Below are 23207 nucleotides of genomic sequence, written 5' to 3' on the forward strand. Positions count from 1 at the left end.
CAAACTCAATATGATTATGATTAGAATTAAGACAGCACTATATTTTCATTCTGTTAGAGTCCTTAACTGGTAAACGTTTAGTTCAATCAGTTTGTTTCATTATCAGCAAGTATTTTGTATTGTAAAATTTTCCGTAGGTTATAGGTAAATAAGGTTAATAGGTTGATAAGAGGGATCTGTAGACATCATCAATGACTTTGTTAACCTTAAAACCTTATGGTTAGGCTTTCTGGTTGTCTTGATAGATAGGAACAAACCTCAGAGTCATTTGACACATGAATGACCCCTGGAGGTCAATAAGTTGACAATACAGGCACGTGGCCCTTTGACTTGGTCACCCTCTAAAACCAAAGGTTTCACACCTTGGTAGCAAAGCTTCTCTTCGGACGACCCATTAGCCTCGATGGTCCGCTGTGACCTAACAAGGATCAAGGTTGGCTTTTTTGCAAAAACCTAGGAAATGATATTTTTACCATGAAATTCAGACTCTTTTCTGCCTTGGAAATTTTAAACACGGAAACCCCAATAGCAAAATCTAATTTTGGATTTGGGCCCACATTACGAGGTCAAAAGGTCAAAATTATGGAATTTGGTTTACACCCAACAAAACATACAGCCTTCACGAATTTCATCAAAATCACATATATTCAAGTGCGTGAAATTTGAGGTAAAAAAACGGCATATGGTGAATATGGCACTCTGTAGGTAGTAATGGTGTGACTGGTAGTAATGGAGCAGGGGTGGACTGGCCAGGACAGGCAGGATGAAATCTCCACCGGAGCCCCTGGCTGTGTGAGGGCCTGCAGTCTGTAACTGCATAACGCATTTGTGGTGATCAAGCTGGCACCTGAGTAATTTGTTAGCAAGTATTCTTAAAATTCAAGATACTAACTTCTGGGTTGCATAGTTCTTTGTCTAAATAAAATTTTGAGAAATCTTTATGTGCTGAAAAAATAGCTAGCTTTTAAGGAAGCCAAGATTGCTAAGATTGATAAGGAAGGCGCATTGCAGACATTACTATGTTCTATTGATGTAATTGCACATATCAAAAGAACTGAGAACACTGATACTTCAAATTGTCAATTGAATGCCAACATGGCAATGCACCTATTTCTGTTTTCATCTCCCACCACCTCCTTTTCCCTTTTCCTTACCACCTCTCCTTATTTTGCTGTAGTTTTGTTTTACATGCTTAAAGGGGGTTGACTGAGGCTTCCGCAGAGTGGTGCAGCAGGGGCAGCTTCTCCTCCGCATTGATTCATCTTCATTACAACACTTTTGCCGGTGCTGAAGATGGTGTCTTCAGGTTTGAATTGGTTGGCTTTTCCCTGACTACTTCAAACCTGAAGATGCCTGCTGAACGCTGGAAAAACTGTCGCAATGAATATTAATCGATGAGGAGGACAACCCGCAAGCCAAGCTACGTTTAAAGAGGATGCAGCCGGGGGTATATCAGCCAGTAGAGGAGAGGAACTGCGAGGCAGCTCTGTTTTTTTGTTCAGGAAGTGTGGAAGATGGCCAGAAGGTTGCCGGAGATGACTACAAAGTAAGGTGAGCAAATTCCCTTCATTTATTCTTGCCTCTATTTGTTTTTTCCTCAAATTTGACCTTACCCTGTGCTCTGTTGCATCGTGTGCACAGCTCGTGGGCCCCAATATCCTCAAACATTCACTCAAATGTTCTGTTTCTCTTTTTAAAGAGGGAATTTCACCACATTTGAACACATCGCCACCAGAGTGCTAGGGTAAATCCTGAAAGTATGAAACAAGGGCACTCACTTGTCACTCCACGCCCCGTTCCACTCGGCCTCATTGCCCCACGGATTCCTCATTCGGATGAGAGGGATCTTTCCCGTTGAGTTGGGCGTTGTGATGTCCACATAGCACACTCTCGTTATGCTGTATGCATGCCCCCTCACCAGACCTTCCGAAGTTTGAGCTTCAACGACATTTGGATCGGGCTAAACGAAAATAAAAATCACTCATTAGTCAACAAAACGTACTTGGACAAATAATGCAACCAATGCTTGAAGGCAATAGATTCACATTAAATCATACTGAAAATTGACTTTCTAACAAACTAACATATTCTAAAAAATACAATCCTAGGTGAGCGCATATGCATGAAACAAATAAAGGAGAAATTTATCAAGTAGAAGTGAGAGTACTCCAAAATATCCCTCCAAGTTGAGGTCACACTCAATCTCTACATAGAGGTGGTCTTATTCTTAAGTTTTAGGTCAACTTTTGGGTTGAATGAGTGAAGAATTGAGGTACCTTAAGAAATAGTATGCTGTGCACACCAAGGACATAATTTATTTATACATAACACTTGCATTTACGGATCAGGTAGTCATCCCAATTTAAACATTTGGCCAGTAGACACCCAAAGATTATCTCAAACACTGCTTATCACCACATCCAAAATAAAAAGATTTAAGGAATATATCTGAAGAAAAATTCATAAGTGGGGATAAACATACACATATCTATCTAACGAAAAGCGGTTGAGAAACTTTCTTGATTGCCTCAGCAATTTATATTGCCAGCCCTGGTGGCACTGGGGAAAAATCCTCCCTTGTCGAACTAGAAGTCATAGGTTAGAATTTGATTTTGCACCACTAAGGGGATGGATGTGTGCGATTGTCCAACTTGTTAAATGTAAGAGAGGACCATACAGTCCAACTTTTGCAAGTTAAATAAAGACGACATGCTATATTAACGGTGAGAATGTCCCAAGCAAATTGGTGCATACTTTCACTTCTTCTCACACAAGTTCTCCATTTGGTGGAATTTGTATTTAATGCCCCAGACATGCAACTATCAATATAAGACACAGTATTCCCAATTTCCACAGTGATTATTCAAAAAACCTCTCATTAGCTTTGTGACATTGAATAGAATTAGACAAGTCAGAGTGAAGGAAAATGAATATGTCACATGTTTGTTGCTAACAACATGATGAATGACAATGTAAATACACTACATTAAGAGCATAAAAATAATGAGCCAATAATTGTGTGCTAGAGATGAAAAAACAATTTAAATAAGAGGTTTTGTTGTCAAGAGACTAAGAAAATAAGAAACAATAAAACAGAACCTAAATATGAACTTAATTTTTCTGAGCAATATGGAAAATGTCATCTTAGAACCTCGCTATATTTCTAGGTCTGACAGAAATGATAAAGGTAGAGAGATATTTAGTCAAATGGATTGGAATAGGAATACCTCCCCAAACAACAAATGACTTTAAAAATGTTTAATGTGGGACTCAGTAAGTGCACCTGCTTTAATTTTTTTCTTTCGTGTTAATGGCTGGCGTCCTAACACCCCCTGCCACACGCCCATTAAGGCAGCTTGTGGGGACAGCCTGTACATGTAGAATCATTACCAACATGTTATCAAATTCACACTATTACGTAAATATGCTGTCACTGTAATACCTAAATCATCCTATTTCCACCAGAAAGTTACCTCTACCTAAATTTCCACAGACCTCCCACTCACGGGAAGGAATTTAATATGCCCACTGGAAGGTAAACAACAAATACAGTAATACATGCAAACATAATGTAAAAAAATTCGTATTAGCTCCCAAAACGGTTTACCTCAAGTGAGCACCCCATTAGTGAAGATCTTTCATATGCTTTCAGCATTATCTTGAACAAATTGCTTGGAGCCTTCTCCAGTTCATACATCTCCGTAACACCTCCCGTGAAATCTTCCATTGCCTCACATGTTGTGCCACCTTTAAGCGCTTCGTACGAGCCATGCAGTCTGGAAAAGGCATAAGACTAGTTTTAAGTATACCGGGATTAGCTGCGGTGATAACTTTTACAGGAGTCACCCGCAATCCACAATTGTGCGAAAGATCCACAGAGAAAAAAATCATTCGCCTTGACCGGGATCCCGGTCTTTCACACGGCATAAGACTTAGACACACACAATACATTTTTTTACACAATTAAGATTACATCTACACCAAACTGATGATTTTTACAAAATGTCAAAATAAAAAAATGGCACAGCAACTTGAGGAGCTCAAATATATCTTGTGCTGAATTATTTTCAAACCAACTGCTGAGGATTATACAATCTATCCCAAAAATAAATTGAATTAATCAACAATAAAATGTTAAAATAGAAACAATCTGCACAGGACAAATGGCAATGACTTTTTTCAAATATTTGTTGTGTTAGGCCAAATTTAAGTGAGACATTCAAATATTGTCATTCAAAATACCCTCCAACAACTGTTTGTAGGTGAGAACCTATTTCCCTGAGCTACGAGGATAAACAATATGATATTTGGAGAAAATAAAACATTGTCACAATCACTTACTTGGCATATGCTTTCTCAAGGAGTGCACTCCAGAACTCATTTTTCTCGTTTGAGTGAAGAAACGCCAGCTGGCCATGAATGGTGGGCAGGCGGTCGTCAATAACAACGTCCACCCAGCGTCCATACTGCCAGAACCTGGAATAAAAGTCACCAATGCTCATCAGAAACTTTAAGCTTTGCCGACAAAATTACTATCTTTCACTATTATCTTTAATTATTAACATATTTCTCCCCCCGTCTAATAAGCCATAGAATATGCTCATAATAACTGTGGCGTATAACAAACAATCCAAGAATCTCAACCCTTTCGCACTGGACATCGGGTAGAGCCGACGGGCATTTTCAAACGCAGAAGATCTGACGTTGAGATTAGCAATTGTGGATTTTTCAACGCAGACAACTAGATGTCGGCTCTGGCCAACGTGAGGGAGGGGAAGTGACCGCTGAGGTAGCTATTGTCTGATGCATTCAGGCCTGGCCTGAGACCCAGCTTAGCGAGTCCTTAGGGCCACTCCTTGGCAATTAAGCCAGACCCTCCCACTCATTTATGATAATCCTCACCTCAGGAATCCATTGCGAAGTGGTTATACTGTCAATAGTTTTTTCAATGATATATTTTTTTGCAAGCTACAATTTTTAAATATGTACTTTGAAATGAATTCTTCATTCTGCTTAGTGCGTAAGCAATTTTTAAACGAAATTTTTGCGTCAAAAAATAACAAACTTACGGACTCATAGGCTTCATACCTTTTTTTTTAGTTTTAAGGTTTTCGCAGCGATTAGATGCACTATTATAATCCATTTTCGTTTTAATATTAAGCACGCAGATGTACACCCAAAAATGGATTATAATAGTTCATACCTTTTATTTACCAACTTTGTTGTTATTAACACAAGAAATACATTTTCAATTCCACAATGTTAGTTATTCTTTTAGAAGAGTAAATTATTGAAAATCAAATACAATGTTTGGTCGAAAAAAACACTGGTAACGCAAAAAGTTGACCGTGGATTTGTGCTATGATAGGGTTAGAGGGTGTAGTGAAGTGACCGTGGTAAGAGACGGGCTGGGTCCCAAATCTGAGAGACAAAAATACCAGGGTAACTCACCCCAAAAATGAGCTCCTTACAGAGGGGGTTAAAATATTCTCGTGCTACACAGAGCACGGAAAACATTTTCCAATAATAGGCGCCAGCAGGAAAGGGTTAAATTTTCTCAACATTAGGGAGAATTTAACACCATAAAATGAACACAAATTTGCTGGTCTTATTGGTGAAGGGACTAAGTCCTTGGCTGCTTATCCAGGGGTTGTGGGTTTGATTCTTGCCTCTAGGAGGGTTTTTCCTCATCAGGATTTGGATGTATGTGCGCGTAAATCAATTTAATTGTAAGAGAGTATAGCCATGAATTTGGTCGATAAATGAAGACAATATTAATATTATTATCATGAAATACCCCAGATAGAAACTGCAGTGACCTAGAGCTTAAGACCAGTCCAAAAACAGTAATGTATTGAATGTTACAATTAAGCATATTGATAAATGAAGTACATATATCAAGGAGGCAACAATCCTACCAGGAAATTCTTCATATGAAAAATAATATGAAAGGGGGCAGCTGTTAAAGGAATTAAGATTTCTGAGAAACTTAGAACAAAAATCTACTACAAATCATTTCGTACTTTACTTTGGAATGGGTGCACCATGAAATTTCAACCCGAGATATGTAATTTATCTTTCGACACTGCATGACTTATTTAACAGCGTCTTAATTGCTTACAAGAACCAACCTGAAATGGAATATACCCGCATATTGGTCCACGAAACTCTGATCTTCGGGAACAATTTGATGGAAGAGCCTCTTGTCCAGCGTAAGATTGGCTACAGCCGCTATCAACCAGCAGTCACCTGTGGACAAGCAAAAAAGTTGGGTAATAAATACACAATTCAAAAATATTGGGTAACTCTGAAGGAATAACACTCATTTTATAAAAACCTTTCCATTGGGGAAAATAAAAGTTGATACAAAATACAGCTCGAAATGTTTGGTATTGATTTATTTATGTCTAGATTTATTTATCTATCTATTTGCTAGTTAATTAATGGATAAAAACCAAACTCTGTAGTTTAGACATATCTTCAACCAAAGCTGTGATTATGAAAAGACACCTGCGTCATGTCCAATAAACATAAATAATGAATCTTTTGAAGTGTAATTACATTAATTAATAATTACAGAATTAATACTTTTATTCTTCAACACTCATTTTTTAGTCCATTATGCATGAAAATATATTGAGACCCTTAGCAGAGGGCCCCCTCAATCCTCCAAACACTACCCAATAATTACAACCAATGGAATCTTATCCCTGGGAATAATGGTATAATTATATCCCTCCCCCCTCCCATCAAGCCTCCTGCTACATACATCCATGGATAGATATACATACATATGTATTCCCTATTCCATAAAATTAATTCTGATGAAAAATCAAAAGCCATCTCATAGGTGCCCAATATCCATCAAAGGATACAGGACTATAATACAAGAACAGGTATTGGTATTGTGTAAACAATACCCCTTTCACAGAAGTCTCAAGAAAGGCAAAAAAATTAAGAAATTTAATATATTGTAGAGCTATTTTCAACTGGCAATCAATAGTAACTGTCAACATTAAACCCTCATTCATAATTCTTCTCTTCATAAAGGCACACCTAAATATGTTTGGCCTAATGCGTGGTTACATCAAGTTGCCACAAATATAAAAGAGAGAATAAGTCAAAAACAAATTTCCAAAATTGCAAAATGACTTTGACTAATACCTACCCCTTGAACAATCATACATCAATGGTGAGGCAAGGATAATTGCTTATTCTAATTTTGCACACTGATTCTGTCTGCATTCCACATAGAAGTGACCCCATAATGATAAAATGTTATAATGATGTAGCCAAATAGGCGTTGAATGCTGAATATCAAATGGATGGATAGGGTGAAAAATGAGGAGCTGTTATGAGGGAAAGGAGGAGAGTATGTAGAGGAAATTGTGGAGCACCATATGCCAAAGAACGACTTGGTGGATACGACATATAGGCCATAGCAATTATGTGAGGAATGCAATGGAGGCAATAATGGAAAGAAACGTACCCCAAGTGACTCACATATGTACTTAGATAATTACTTGGAACATACTGGAGTAACAAGGAAAAAGAACACTGGAGAACTGTCGGAACAAGTTAAAGAAAGCCATAATTAGAGGGCTGCAGTACACCAATCTTAGGATTGAAGTATTATGGGTGTGTAAGGAAACATTAATAATCATGCTAACTTGATTTTGAGTGCACTTGATGGTGTAGGATGATGAGCTCATACGACAACTAATGCACTACCTTCAACAGAGTATATATTAGAGATCATTGTATAGGTTTAAAAAAATGAACAGCAAATTTATTTCAAATAGTACCCAGAGTACTGAAATCATTAATGCCAACCGCTAAATGTCTCTTCTGTCGGAGAAAGTTCGTGAATGAACTTGGGAGATTGTAGGCCATTGATGGCACCTCATTATATCAGTGCTTTCAAAAACACCCTATGCCTGTAACCAAATACATACACACATCAAAAATTTATTTTGTATTTCATGTCCCTCATTCCTTTCCATGATGAATTTTAATTCCATTCCCAGCAAAAACTCCATAACACACTTTCAATGACTGATGGATCATACCTAATTCTCCCTGTTGTGCGTCAAATCGTGAAAAACCCTCCACAAAGAGCCTGGGGTCATCACAGATTTCCTGCAAAATGAAATAAAGGAAATGAACATTTTACAGTAAAGACACAAAAACACCATTTATCAACAGGAAATATTGCAGTGCAATAATGCATACAAATTTGATTTTTATAAGCCAATTTTAACCAAAACACATTGAAAGAATATAATTGCTTTATTAGGCTGTCCACTGCATGGCAATTCTCTGAGCAGAGATTTCCAGGGCAATTGCTTTATTTTCCAGGAAGCTATCCAAATCTGCATGGTATCATTTTTGAGGTAAATATTAGCAATAGGAAAGGCAATAGGATAGGAAATGCTTGCAATCGCAAATTTTGTAATTATGAAAAATTATGTCCTAGGAGAGATAATGATTCATAATACACCAGTTACTGACTTGGGAAATTACTTTATGCACTGAAAAGGGATTTGGGCTAGAATTAGATAATTGTGACAGAAAAACATAATTGTTCTGTCATTTAAAAGCTGAGGTTCAATAATCAGCCTAAATATTCCACTTCAGCTCCCGCAGTAACGTATGAAGGAAAAACCAGCACAGGTTTCATTACATCTTTATCCTGATCTTATCAAGCAATACCATGGTGGGCACTCTCCACCACCTCACTGCTCTCAACATGATAGTGAATTTATCGTAACACCACAATTGGTTTCCTGAGAATTAGAAGGTTTACCAGGGGAAATTCTTATTTTTCCATGGTGCTAACCATAGAAATAAACATTTTTGGGAAATTAGCTAATAAGGTAAAATATATTGACCAAAGGAATGGTTGTTAAGTCATTTTAATGTTGTAGGTAACTGTGCGAGATGATGAAAACTTACCTACACACACAAGATACCCCAATTATATGATGTTCATTAAACCACTCACATATCCTAGATAAGTTCAGCTCATATATTATATGAAGCATGAGGAAAAGAACAGCACAGGAAATAACATAATCCTGAAATTTATAAATTATAGGAGTGTACAAACTTTACTAACACCTTCAAAAGTTGTGTGCTAAACTGTTCTCAACATGACAGTGACGTTATTGAAACACCAAAAAATTCCTCTCATAGAAACTCCAGGGACCTTGAGCTAAAGGTCCTAGGACTGAGCTGACTTTTGAATGGCATGCAAATATTTCTCACAAACAAGTTGCCTACACACCATAACACAGTTAAAATTGACAGATGGAAACGTGATTTTTCAAATAAAATATCAACACAAAATGTTTATAAATGCAGAAGCTCAACAGGTTACATGGTGGCTGGAAATTGATGCTCTTATCTCAAACCGGGGGAAATATTAGACACATATCATTGAGGAAATTTTGAAATTCCCTGAGCCATTGTTAAAACAACAAGTGGTCGAAAGAAACCAACTGTAAGCTAGACAATATTATCCAGCAAGCCTCCATAATTCACTCAACGTGAGTAGGAAGCAAAAACATTAGCATATATTATTAGCATTGAAAATGAAGAGAAACTGATGTCATCCCTCAAACGAAGAAAAACGCCTCATCAAATGAAGTCTAGCGCTCTATTATTATGTATAATGATACATATACTTTTTAACTGTTAAAAAGCTTCAGACCACGCACGGTGTAGGACTAATGATTGTGAGTTATACTTACAAATGGCCTCTTCCATTCGAAGGGTTTCCTCGGGGTTTGGCTGAAGAACAGAGACGAATCTTCGGCTGGGAACTCCGGGTCTTCAAACAGGTACCCACCCGCCAGGCACTCTTGCCGGAGCTGTTCGAAATCTTGAACCGCACCTCTGGGCCTGAGTCCTGATCCCCTTTCGCCGAGCTGTAAGAATAAAATACATTCCAGTCAGAAAACTAATAGTGCCTATAGAACCTACGAAATGGTATTGTACCACTTATTTGAAATGCGAAACATTCAAGTGGTAAAGTTAATCCATACGTACGCAATAAATGTATGAATACGCATTTCCAACGAAAGAGTACAAAGTTCCTTACAGTAACTTGTTTTCTTGAGGAATCACGGAAGTGGAGATCATAACATACACATCTATTGACCCGTAAATTGAATAATTAGGGGCCAAATTATCTTTTGTTGACCTCTTCTGGGTTTTTCCCGCGTAATTCAGCAACCACCACGACAAACGCAACGCACCCAGAAGTTGACGAATGAGAAACCTTCGATCATTCGCACAGCCAGATATGCGCCTTGTTATTGGTCCCAACAAATGCATGCAAACGGACCAATGCGCATGCTCAGCGCGGCAAATTTGGCGTGGCGTGTGACGGTGGTGGTTTAAAGAAGATTTCTCTTGAAAAGGTTTTGAAGTCTGGACATATTTTTCCCCAGCGTCGTATGTACTATTTATATGATAGATGTGTTAAAATAAATGCTGGAGAGGTTATACTCAGGACACAAAGCACAATCGGAGAACTCGATCTCAATTTCGTGGTCAAATACTTTAGCCTACAATGCCGTCGTCACATATATTATCTTGGTAATCTTCGATTTCATACTTATGTGCATAGGCGGATCCAGGGGGGGGGCACGGGGGCACGTGCCCCCCCAGACCCTCAAAAATATGCAAGATTTTTAATACGGTCCCATTATCATTGCATTCGTTTTGTATTACGAGGTATCCTTTTGCCCCACCCAGAACAAAATCCTGGATACGGCCTTGCTTGTGCCCCTCCCAGAAAAAAATCCTGGATCCGCCCCTGCTTATGTGTTTCAAGAAATGTCTTAATGGTGCAAATTATTTTCATTATTGATGCGATCTTCGTTTTGTGACGCAATTTAAACCACTCAATGCAGCCCTAAATCTTAATCAATCCTAATGCATTTAAAATATGGAAAGAACCTTTATGGCTGGATGTTATATTCTTCATTTCATTGAAATAAAAACAACGTTCACTATTGGTTTGACTAAAAATTTTACGAAAGAAACTGAAATCAGGTGTGTTTTTCGAAAATTCTATCAGTCTAATAATTCAGTGTGCATATGTTTCAATCATTATATGAGCATCAGCGTCATCGTAATGGCTGTGGCTTAGTCTGGGGTGAGCTCAAACCTCACCTATCCAAACTTATCCACGGGGTGGAATAGTTGACGAAAGAATTTCCGCAAATAATGGAGGAGATCTAAGAAAAATAGTCAACTATTCTGGAATCACAATTAATTTGATAGTTCATGCAGCATTTCAAAGGAAAAAGGGAACTCCATAGAATAGGCACCAGTCCGTACCATAGACTCTTGATTTTTGTTGCCACTTTCAGGGCATTTTAATCTTTCATGAATATTTTTTACCATCTAGTAAGCTCCGGGCGCCCAGTAGCCTTAGTATAGTACCTCTGAACTTGGGCCCCGGTTTTGTTGATTTGACCTCAAAGTAACAATACAATAAAAATGATTAACGGCGCTAAAGAAATTTACGGCTTATTTTGTGCGAGGGAATAGACAGCAAATTGACTATATGTATAGGAAACCCGAATAACATCCCCGAGGCAAATTTATGGCTACGTGCCTTCAGCCCGCATATTTCTTTTCCGTCCTTGCACACATGAAATACCCACAGCCAATCAGAACTCGGAATCAATTACACAATGTAGGGGCGCAGCTAAGAATTAAGGCTGGGGGGGGGGCTCAGCTAATACTTAGGGGTGTTGGGGTATTGCATACCCGCCAGGGTAATCGGGAGTTGCGGTGGCCCACCTCCAGAAACTTTGTAAGATTAATGGTTCAAAATGGCGAGTTTTGCGGCTTTCCGAGGGAAAGTTGATTAATTCTACCACTATTCTATAAGTAATACTAATACATTAAGTAAAGTGGATTAAACTTTAAAATTTCTCTGAGCTCAGGCACATTTATCCCCCAAGACTGCGCTTATGCCCCTCACTGCGCCACCGACACAATTCTGCTAACAAAAAAGCCAGCAGATGAATTATCCAATCACGGCACTATTAACCCAGCGAAATGATAAAAATTACGGCTTCGGCTATAACCTTCCCCATCATAATCATAAACTTAGAAGCAGTGGCGTAGCCAGGAATTTTGTTCGGGGGGGTCCAAAACCAGGGGAGAAAATTTTTGAAAAACAGGGGTCGAATTAATGGGTTTTAAACTTATTTTAACCCTTTTCATAATCCAAATAACTTCATTTGTTAAAGAAATATTTTGTAAATTCATGATTTTTCAATATTTTGTTTTCTTTTATGAAGGAAAATAATTGTGCTTTTATATTTCGGGGGGCCGAGGGGGAGGGGCGGACCCCCTGGACCTCCCCCATGGCTACTCCACTGCTTAGAAGGGATGATCGCTGGACTTAGGGGGAATCTACTGGATACGGGAAATTTGAATGCAACCATATGAATTATTACTTCCAAAATCTAATTCGAGTTGAAGTTACATTGCTACTCACAGATGAGCATCGGGATCGGCAACCCTTGGAGTCGTAATAGTTCTGATTTGCGTCATCAGAGAGCGTTCTCTTCGTCCTGGGAGGTCCGAAGCGAGTACCGTTGGAGCTCAACGGGAACTTCAAGGGGGCGTATGAAGGAGGCTTCGAATAAGGAGGAGTGTTTTTGGGGGTGTACGGCTGCGATGGCTTCTTAGGCATGTTATCGAGGGTGGGAGGTGTGTACCACCGCGTTTTCGTCCTCCGTGGATCGTTTGAGATTCTCTGCGAGACCGAGTCGTTCATCAGAGGGGTCCTTTGGGACACAGAGTGAGTCGAAGACGTGAAAATCTCCGTAGCCGACGGCACTTTGGTCAGGTATACTCTCTGCGGAGTGACCACGCTCTTTTTAATTTCCAATTCGCCGGTTCGGCACAGCATCGGCGCAGGCACATTCTTCGTGTCAGCGCGGGTGTGGGCCAACGAAGCCACATTCATCTGGGTCACTCTTTGCGGAGTCACCGTGTTCGTGGTATGTACCGTCTCACTTTTTCGGGACAGCATCGGCGCGGGTCGATACGACATTGGCGCAGACCCATTCTTTGCGTCAAAGCGGGCAGGCGACGTCGACTGTGACACACTCTGCGGAGCCACTGTGCTCATCACTGTCATCGTCTCCCTAGTTCGGCACAGCATCGGCGCGGGCCGATACGACGTATCGGCGTGGTTTGAGTTCCAATTGGTGGGGGGCCATCCGCGAGCGTAGTAACTCTGTGGCTTGGCTTTCCCCACCTCTGCACTTGGCAGGTGCCCGTTTGGGAGTATTTTTGACGATGCATCTGAAGTATTAATTGAAGGTCATTCAGGGGGGGGGGGGAGAATTGTACATGCTTGGAAATTTAATATTATTTACAAGAAAATAAATAGTTAAATGGACGTTCAAAGGGCAGATAATGCTAAAATATGGTTTCACAATGATTAAAGCAGAGGTTTATTGCTTACAGTAGGTTCAGGAAAAATCAAATTATCCAAAAATCAATGTTATGCCTAGATAATGTATCTACAGTACGTTATTTAGTATATTCTTAATCAAGGAAAATTTTCATATTTCTCCTACTAATCGAAAGATTTCTTTCCCTTTCATATCACGTATCTATCATTTGGCATTAATTATGGCAATCCCTATCCCTTTGATACTTTTAAAAAAAATTAGCGCTTCAAGTTTCTTATCTATTAAAAAAAGTAAGCTTTCCTCTCTAGCCATTTCAAGTGCATCCTGATTCGTTTTTCTTCTCATCAACCACATATTCCTCATCCTCCAATAATAATAATATTGGTCGCCTGTAGCCTATTCTAATCTTCAATTTCTCAGTTTCCCAGTACTTAAACACCATATAAAACACAGACATTTCAAAACACTAATTTCAATATTTGGCACCCAGTCGATGAGGTTTCCGATATGTCCCGTGTTAATTGCGTTGCTATACCCACATAAATCTTGCTTTCGTTTTCCTTAACATTTTTAACTCTTCATTTTATATTATAGGTCATCAACCCATGGGCGTACCGAGCGAAATGGCAGGGCAGGGGGGGCAGCTGCCCCCCTAGAAGAAAACATCGCAGAAGTCTTTAAGCAAAATCAGTACTGAATTGAAACGAAAGTATTCAACAAATTTTCTTTAAACCCACGAAAAATGGTATGTATTAGTATAAGATAAGTAACTAAAATAAAAATATTTTTTGAAGGAAATAATCTCATTAACTAATAAAGCGCTGTTATAATTTTCATAAAATGTTGGTTCCATTCACCTTTTCCATGCTAAAATGTCACAAGTTGGCTTGTCCCTCTCTGGACCACGGCTTGCTCCCCCCCCCCCCCCCCCCCCAGTTAAGATCCTGGGTACGCCCTGGCATCAACCATTGCCTAGGCATTGTATTTGCAGCAGGGATGATAAGTGAAACGAAACGATAATGTTTCTTTTCGATCGGAAGGGAAACGAAAATACGAGGCCCGGGTTTAGTTTCGTTCCCGCACGAAATTTAAATCACCAAGGAGTTAAGTTTCGACCCGGGACGAAACTTTACTCCCGGGAGCGAAACGAAATCAATCGAAACTCCGCTGCTCATAGTTCAGTTTCAATCCCAGAAGTTGAGTGGAGGGTGATGGGAGGGAATAGTTTCGACCCATTACGTTTGTCATACGAGTGGATAAGTAGATAAAACATTTAGCTTAAAAATCGCATGACCAGTGTACGTTCACCGTTCTCCTTCTTGTTTCCAAAATACGAGAGCCCCATGCATCTAATGGCGGTAGGCCGAACTTCTACTTCATTCAACCATAATTCGTACTCGGTGCGTGGGTCGAAACTAAACTGCACGAAGGTGAAGCAGCACGTGGTCCTTCCGATGCGAAACATTATATACGTTTCGTTTCGTCCCAGAGGTTTAGTTTAGTTTCAACTCGAAGTAGTTTTGACTCTGGTTTCGTTTCGACCCTGAGTTTAGCTCCCCGGGCTTAAATCCATTTCGTTTCGTTTCGACATTTCGCTCCCGGGAAAGAAACTGTCGGTGTCGGCGTGCGTTCAATTTAAATAGTGGATGATCACCAAACAAGTGTTTTCCTTCAATCGACAACATCGAAAAATTCTAGGAAGTAAAATCTGAGTCTGTAATCGAGGGATTACTGCATCCACGTTCCTCTCCGCAAGCAGGCTAAAAAGGCGTGTGGCAGGGGGTGTTAGGACACCAACCGTCTACATATAAAAAGCAAATGCTCTAACAAAATTACGACCTGCATTCATTTAAGTCCTCTATTGTTCGGAGGCAAAAGGAATTCCCATCTATATCCGTTCGGCAAAATATCTCTCTCAATTAATCGCTTCTGTCGGACCTGGAAATATAGTGGGGTTCTAATATGATGACATCGTGTTGCTCTTGAAGATATCTATTCTCAATTGCTCACGCAATTTAAGCCTAGCTACTGAGTCCTACCTAGCATTACAAGTATAGTCCTTCATTTTTCTGGAGAAGACCAATTCCCATACCTACCCGTTCAGCAAAATATCTCTTTTTTTCACATCGTTTCAGTCAGACCTAGAAATATGGTGGGGTTCTAAGATGATATTCTCCGTGTCGCTTAGAAAGATATCAATTAATGGCTCAAGCAATCTAAGCCGAGCACGTAGTCTCCGATACTCTTGCGGCTCACGGCCTAATTTGTGTTTTAAGTCCTGTAACTCGCTCTGTTCGCTCTTTGCAGTTTTGAAACCACTATTGGCACATCTCTACGCTACACCATTGTCTTTAAATGCTTTACACCTATTTTGTGTCGCACCTGGAGTCTTTGCCGGGAAACAACTTTCAATTAAAAATAATAACAACGTTTCGGAGAGGATAATCGCCTTCTTCGGGGCTTACTCACTTTAAATCCTCGAATCATTGAGAGCAAACAATGATTGCTAATTTGATCACCTGAAAAGACATTCAGTAGTTCCCAAGTAATTCTATGATTTTGTCATAAAAATGAGTAAGAGGCGAATAAATTCGCAGAAACTTTGGCAACACTGTGATGCAATCTGACTGAACTCTCCATTATGTCGATGAGTTTGATGAATGGGAGAGGTTTCGTTTGAATACATGCAACTTTTTTACTTTAGGTTGCCAAGGTTTTGTTTGGATTCGAGGAGAGGTTTGTTGAAAAGAGATAGAAGGCTCCTCTTTTGGAATATAATTCCCTTGTGCTAATTAAAAGAAATAAAGCGAGTTGAATGACAGATAAATGTGTGTTGACGGTACATTGAATTAAAAGTTATATCCTGATCAACACTCCAGATAAGACACAGCGCAGCTGTACAAAAAGGGGATTGAAGATAAAATAATTGATATCGCGTAAAATCCCAATGGTGGTCGTTATTCCACAGACGAGGTTATCCGGACAAACGTGCGAATCTTCCTTTCCTCGAGGTACAGACACACAACCAAACAGCACAGCACGAACCAGTAGAACTGCACAACACGATCGTCGTCAGTGACTTCTTCACAAGTCGCCTTTCTTCGAAACGGTCCGCCGCCATGACCGACGCTCATAAGAAATCCGCACCCGACACAGTCACTTAGCTAGCCAGGATGGCAGGAAACTCGGCAACTGACGGCTATCGGCGAGGAAAAAAGACTGCAGAAGTCGCATATCGCAAACCACCACGTCCGCCACCGCTCCGTCATCCGCTTGCCGATAAAGAGGATTGGTGGGAAGGGGAGATTGCCGAGGTAAACACTCAAAAACATCTGCGATATGATGGACGCATGGAAATCGATTGATCACGCCGAGAAAATTTTCGCTTCGTATACTATAGGTTTGGCAATTCAACTCTGAATGTTCTTGTTTGTCCTAAGTGGCCCTCAAAGATATAATTCCGAAGGTTTTGGCGGTCAAGGAGACTGACTACAGAGAGGAGGCCCTAGTCCATCGCATTGGGGATTGATTTGTGCGCTGTCACTTTGGCGGACTTCACTCATTGTCAGCGCCGAAGGTTCGTATACATTTACTGTACCGGTGAGAACAAAACTCAGCACAACCAGCCAGTTTACAAAATACATTAAATAAATTGGCGCATGTGAATCGTTGTCTGTGTAAAGTGTTGTTTGTGTAGAAAAGGAACGATTAAGAATCATTGGCATATTGAATATATGCATACATACATTTTTTAAAAATAATTTTTAATTAGATTATATCATTTTTATCTTTTGCATAGAGAATACAATTAGTGCTATGCAAGCAACAGATATATATTTATTATTTTTAATTTTTTTTGTCTCTTTTGAAATTCCTTTTGCAAGATAATGGAATAATAAATGCCTCGAAAAAGCAAGGACAATTTAAAACCTGTGATTGGAAGAAGGTAAGACACATAGTCGTGAATAATAATTAAGGCAGAGTAAATTGTATTTGATCAAATGTCTGTAACAGTTTTAATTTTACCCTGTAGCCTGGACAAATATTGGCCGCAATAGGTCTCTGAACACCTATTTAGGTAAAGACGTTTCTGAAAAGTCGGTGTAATTATTAAGCTAAAAGTTATAACAATATGGCTGTAAAGTCATTAATTTTTTTATTATGAGCATTTAAAATACGTCTTACAAGCCCTCAAGGAAAAACGTAATTCGCACCGCCGCCATCTTGAATGACGTCAATTCATGCAATAGTGTTGTTCTTAACCACCTTGACCGTGCACATTATTGAAGTTTACAGTGGAGATATTGTAGTTATCACGCCGTATTTTTCGTGTCGTAGTTATTCCTCGATATGTCGCAGCGTATATCTTCAAGTACTGCATTGTGCCTAAGTGCAGAAATACGACTAGAAATGCTCCAAATAAATATCTTCATACGGTCACCCAAGACGTAGAACGAAGATTGGTTCGGATGAGAAAGTGCCGACGTACGTGAATGAATGAAAAATATGAATTCTAATATTTACGCATTGTTTATCAGATTTGACACAATCCTATACCTACTCATCTTCACTAGTGGAAAGTATTTTCACTTGCTTGCTTTATCCACTTCGAGGGGATCTCTTTCTGTCCGACACTTTTTGAAAAATTTTATTCCTCTAGGAGACTAATGCAACAATATAGAGCTACTTGTACATTTGAGAAGTTTTACTTTAAAAAATAAAATATATATTTTTAAAACATACCTTTCTCGTGTACTATTTGTAACTATCCTTACGAGCAAAAACAGCTATTCAACCTAGGTTGAATATTTTTTAAGATCTCTTAGTTTCCATAAGGTGAGGTGGGGTAAGTGCGACTGCGGAATAAGTGCGACCCCCCTTCAGGTAAATCGTATTTCCATTCTCGAAGCAGGTGGCGGTCGCGCAACATATTCCACACATTGTTATGAAACCAGAGCGAACGACTTTGTAATACTTATCCCTTAATTTCTCGTTCCACATGCTTGGGAAATATACCCGTCCGTTCATCTCGTAGTCTAAGTTGGTTGTGAGGAGAGTCTATACCGCAGTTCCCTCTGAATCAACGCATCGGAAGTGTTAGGTAAGAACTATATCTTGTTTTATCTTCTTCATGGATTGGTTTTCCTTGCTTTACTTTAAATTTAGGAACTCGGGTCATTATATTTAGTTTAGGTGGGGGGTCGCACTTTCCCCGTCGTAACCATTATTCATTCCTACCTTCCGGGGTACACACGAGCTCGAACGATACATTCGTTTTGACTGTGCATAATTTGCACGCAACCAATGGGAGTATAAGCCAATGGCGTCGTCAGCGTAATCTTCTCGTCCGACCCTATTAAATGTAATTTCATTGTTAAATTTCATAAACACATTTAATATGTATTTTACAAGAGCCGGTGATATTCTATTTCCATAGCTATGCATCTTCACTCCCCGGCTTTCAGCATGCATGTAGCAATATCGGTTGCTTATGTAAGTAAACATTGCTGCCGCTGTAATTTTCGGCAAGTTTCCGGTGTCAGCCTTGGTGAAACCAGGTTCCGTGGCGTTTGCTTTTTACGATAAAACTTCCGAAAGATATATAAGAAATAAAACCTCACTTAAATTCGTTAAATAAACCGAGAAATTTGGTGACAATGCGCAACGCCACTGGATTTCCCACACGATTGCATGAGCTGACGTCACTTTCCGGCTGGCCAATGGAATTACGTTTTGAAGTGGGTGTGTTTTTGGAACTGTTTCGGTCATTTCTTTTGTAAATTCTTAAGAAAATATGTGAAATAAATGCGTTAAAGTGTCCTTTATGACAATTTTACTATATTTTACGATTTTTAGTTAGTATTTAAAGGGATATTAAAATTTTGTTCAGAGACCTATTTGATCCGTTTTCAATTATGTCCGCAGCGTGGTGATGAGTGCGAAGCAATCCATTTATTTTCAATGCTTGTACACATTTTTTTTACTTGCGAGGAATATGATTATAAATTATAGATAATAAATACTGACTATGCATATGGCCAGTTACATAGGTAAACTGCAAATGTCGGATATCAAAACATTCAGATCCATCGCAAATGTACTGCATAGAGGAGGCCTCAGTCCGTCTTATAGAAACCTGCTCTTTGTTGCCACTGTTGTGAATGTATTATGAACTTCACGTACTTTCGTTATTCTTTTGTATAGTGGTGTGGGCGTGTTACCGCCAAACATGTGCTTTCAGTCTGTCTCGTGATCTTGAATAAAACCCATCATGGAACAAGAAAAGTTTTCTCTGCTGCCCATAATTTAACAGGTTATGGGCCCAGTCTATTCAAGATAACGCTAAAAATTGTGTTTATAAAATATGGCGACATCAGGAATTTTGCAGTTTCCGCAATTGTCAGACGACAATTTTTCCAATTGGAAATTTAGAGTGGAAGTGCTGCTCGAAGAAAAAGGGGTCCAGGACGTATTAATTGATAGTGGTAAAAGCTATGAAGACCTATCGGAGACAGAGAAGAAAAGTTTTCAGACTAAAGACGCGAAGGCTAGGTCGACAATAATTCAGTGCTTGACAGATCGTCATCTAGAATACGTGAAAGATTCGAAGTCGGCCAGAGAAATGATGACGTCTTTAAAAGGTATCTTTGAGAGGAAAAGTATATTTTCTAGACTATATGTTAGAAGGAAATTGTTATCGTTAAAGTGCGGCAATGAAAACTTGCAAGAACATTTTATGAAGTTTGATAGTTTGATACGTGAACTAGAGTCAACAGGAACTATCATGGAAGACAGCGACAAAGTGTGTCATTTGTTACTTACAATGCCCGGGAAATATGAGGCTGTTATAACAGCATTAGAGACAATTTCATCGTCAATTTCACTTGAGTTCGTCAAAGGAAGACTATTGGACGCAGAATTAAAATTTAAAAACTGTCAGTTGGAACCGGAAAACAAAAGTGACTGCTCTTTTGGTGCATTCTCGTATCAAAACAGAGGATGTTTCGAGTGTGGAGATCCGCATCATCACAAATCCCGATGTCCCAATTTGAGAAGCCAACAATCCAACTTCCGAAGAAGAAGACGCGGAGGTAGGCGGTACGTCGGCAGAAACTCAGGAGGCTACTACCGCGGAGCTCATGGTTATAATCATCCTGCGAGTGCTAATGTGACCACACAAGATGACGAAACAACATTCGTCGCCCATACTGTGGGTCTGTTAGCTGGTGAACATGACAATGATCTTAAGTTTTTTTTGGATTCAGGAGCGACAGAGCACCTTGTACGAGAGACATTGCTCCCACTTATGGCAAATATTGAAAATTTATCACGTCCCGTGCGAATTCAAATTGCAAACGGTGACAAACTTACAGCAGAAAAGCGAGGTAAACTACGTGTAAGGACCAGTGAGGGTTTTACAGTAAATTTAACAGCCTTAATAGTTAAAAACCTTTCTCTAAATATTCTATCAGTGAGAAAAATCAGTAACACAGGAAAGGATGTTGTTTTTAAAAAGGACAGAGCAGTGATACATGATAAAACAGGGTTCAATATGGAATGTAATCTAATAGAAAATTTGTATCTGGCCAATTTCATCCAGTGCAAAGAGGAAAACTGTGAGATGTCAATTAAAGTGAAAGACTTATGGCACAAAAGACTAGGCCATATTAATAGAAGAGGCCTTAAAATGATGAATCTACCATACAGTGAGGAAGTATGCAGTCCGTGTATGAGAGGAAAAGCAACTAGACTACCATTTAAGCCAGTACAGCATCCAAAGCATCCAAGATCTAGCAGAATTGGTGAACTGCTTCACAGCGATGTAGGAGGACCTGTGAATCCACCAACAGCCAATGGTGAGAGATTCTACCAGACAGTTATGGATGACTTTTCTCATTTTTGTGTAGTGTTTCTACTAAAATCCAAGTCAGAAGCTTCTCAAAATTTAATGAACTTTATACGGCAGCTGGAGACTGTACGAGGTAAATGCGTGAACAAAATAAGATGTGATAATGGAGGCGAGTATACTTCAAATGAACTGAAAGATTTTTGCACGAAAAAGGGAATCAGGTTAGAGTACACTCTACATTACTCACCTCAAATGAATGGCAAAGCTCAAAGGTTGAACCGTACCCTCCAAGACAAAGTAAGGACCCTTCTAGCAGAAACAAACCTTCCGAAAACACTATGGGGAGAAGCAATTAGGTGTGCTGCATATCAACTTAACCGATCACCAACTAATGCACTTAATGGACAAATTCCAGCTAAAATATATCTTGGCAGACTAGATATTGAAAAATTGAGAATATTTGGGTCCAAGGCATGGGCATACAAGCTACCCAAATGTGACAAATTAGAAACTCGAGCAAGAGAAGTCAGAATGGTTGGGTATCATCCATGTGGCTATAGATTGTGGGATCCTGTGACAAATGAAATAGTCGTTTCTAGGGATGTGCGCTTTAATGAAAGCAATATATTTTTCAAAGGTCAAGAAAAGGAAAATGAGAGCACAATATGTGAAGACAAAAGTCATGAAAAGGAGCAATCTGTGGAATCTGAAATTGAAGATAAGGAAGAGGAAAATTTGTACCGAGAAAAGGAAAGAAGACAAATTCGTAAACCCAAGAGATTTGAAGATTATGAACTTTATACTACTTACTGCCTTTGTGCACATGATCCCAAGACTTATGACGAAGCAGTTGAAATGGGACAAGAATGGCGAGATGCCATTCACAACGAGTTGGACGCACATGAGAAATACAACACTTGGACACCAGCTGTATTACCAAAAGGGAAGACAATAATAGATACCAGATGGGTATTTAAAACTAAAGCTGATGGAGTAAAGAAAGCCAGACTAGTAGCCAGAGGTTTTCAGGAGGAAGAGTCTTATAATGTGTATTCACCAGTTGCTAGGATGCCCACCATTAGAATGATGTTAGCAAAAGCTGTTCAAGAGAAGTGGAGCATCAAACAGCTTGATGTACCCACAGCATTTTTGAATGGGGAACTAAATGTAGAAGTTTACATAAAACCTCCACAGGGTGTGTCAACAAATGTAGAGGTTTTCAAATTAAACAAAGCTTTGTATGGTCTTCGTGAAGCTCCTAAGTGTTGGAACCAACGTTTTGATGACTTTGCTGTGTCTAATGGTTTAGATCGTTCCAGGAATGATTTCTGTCTGTACACAGGAAAAGACATTTGGCTTTTAATATTTGTAGATGATATTTTAGTAGCAGGAAAATATGAGAAAGTTGTTGAGAGACTGAAGAAAGAGTTTAATGCAAAAGACTTAGGGGTGCCCAGACATTTTTTGGGGACCGTGCTAGTATGTGAAGGTGACACTATTTCCATTTCTCAGGAGAGCTTTATAGAAAAGATACTGGGAAGATTTAGGATGGAGGATTGCAAAGGGGCCAATACTCCAATGGAACCTCATTTCCAAATAGATTCATCAGAAGAAATTGTAGATGTTCCTTATAGAGAGCTCATAGGTAGTCTTATGTATATTTCTATGATTAGTAGACCAGATATAACATATGCAACTTCATACTTGAGCAGATTTCTAGATAGACCTACTAACCAACTGTGGAAAGCAGGCAAGAGAGTTTTACGCTATCTCAAGATGACTAAGGAGCTAGCTTTAACATATACAAGAAACAGTGCTTTGGAAGAGATAAATGCCTACGCAGATGCAGATTGGGCAGCTGATAAGAGTGATCGCAAAAGTGTCAGTGGATCAGCTATATTCTACGG

The 23207-nt window shown here is 39.3% G+C and overlaps 1 protein-coding gene across 9 annotated transcripts in view; it reads right to left on the reverse strand.

Moving 5' to 3' along the window:
• The window catches only part of LOC124166615 (calpain-A-like), a 282292-nt gene that overhangs the window by 55146 nt on the left and 203939 nt on the right, over nucleotides 1-23207 (reverse strand). For 5 of the 9 annotated variants that reach the window (XM_046544221.1, XM_046544219.1, XM_046544220.1 and 2 more), the window contains 6 exons: nucleotides 9753-9929; nucleotides 8070-8139; nucleotides 6132-6249; nucleotides 4342-4476; nucleotides 3608-3776; nucleotides 1779-1960 (listed from right to left, as the gene is read on the reverse strand). In XM_046544221.1, coding sequence (XP_046400177.1) covers nucleotides 1779-1960; nucleotides 3608-3776; nucleotides 4342-4476; nucleotides 6132-6249; nucleotides 8070-8139; nucleotides 9753-9929 — 851 coding nt within the window. Of the gene's footprint in view, nucleotides 1-1778; nucleotides 1961-3607; nucleotides 3777-4341; nucleotides 4477-6131; nucleotides 6250-8069; nucleotides 8140-9752; nucleotides 9930-12523; nucleotides 13339-16496; nucleotides 16642-23207 lie in introns of those variants that run through there. The other 4 variants (XM_046544218.1, XM_046544217.1, XM_046544216.1 and 1 more) reach the window with 2 other exon arrangements.

Source organism: Ischnura elegans, chromosome 10, assembly GCF_921293095.1.
Source record: "Ischnura elegans chromosome 10, ioIscEleg1.1, whole genome shotgun sequence".
NCBI classification, from domain to species: domain Eukaryota; kingdom Metazoa; phylum Arthropoda; class Insecta; order Odonata; family Coenagrionidae; genus Ischnura; species Ischnura elegans.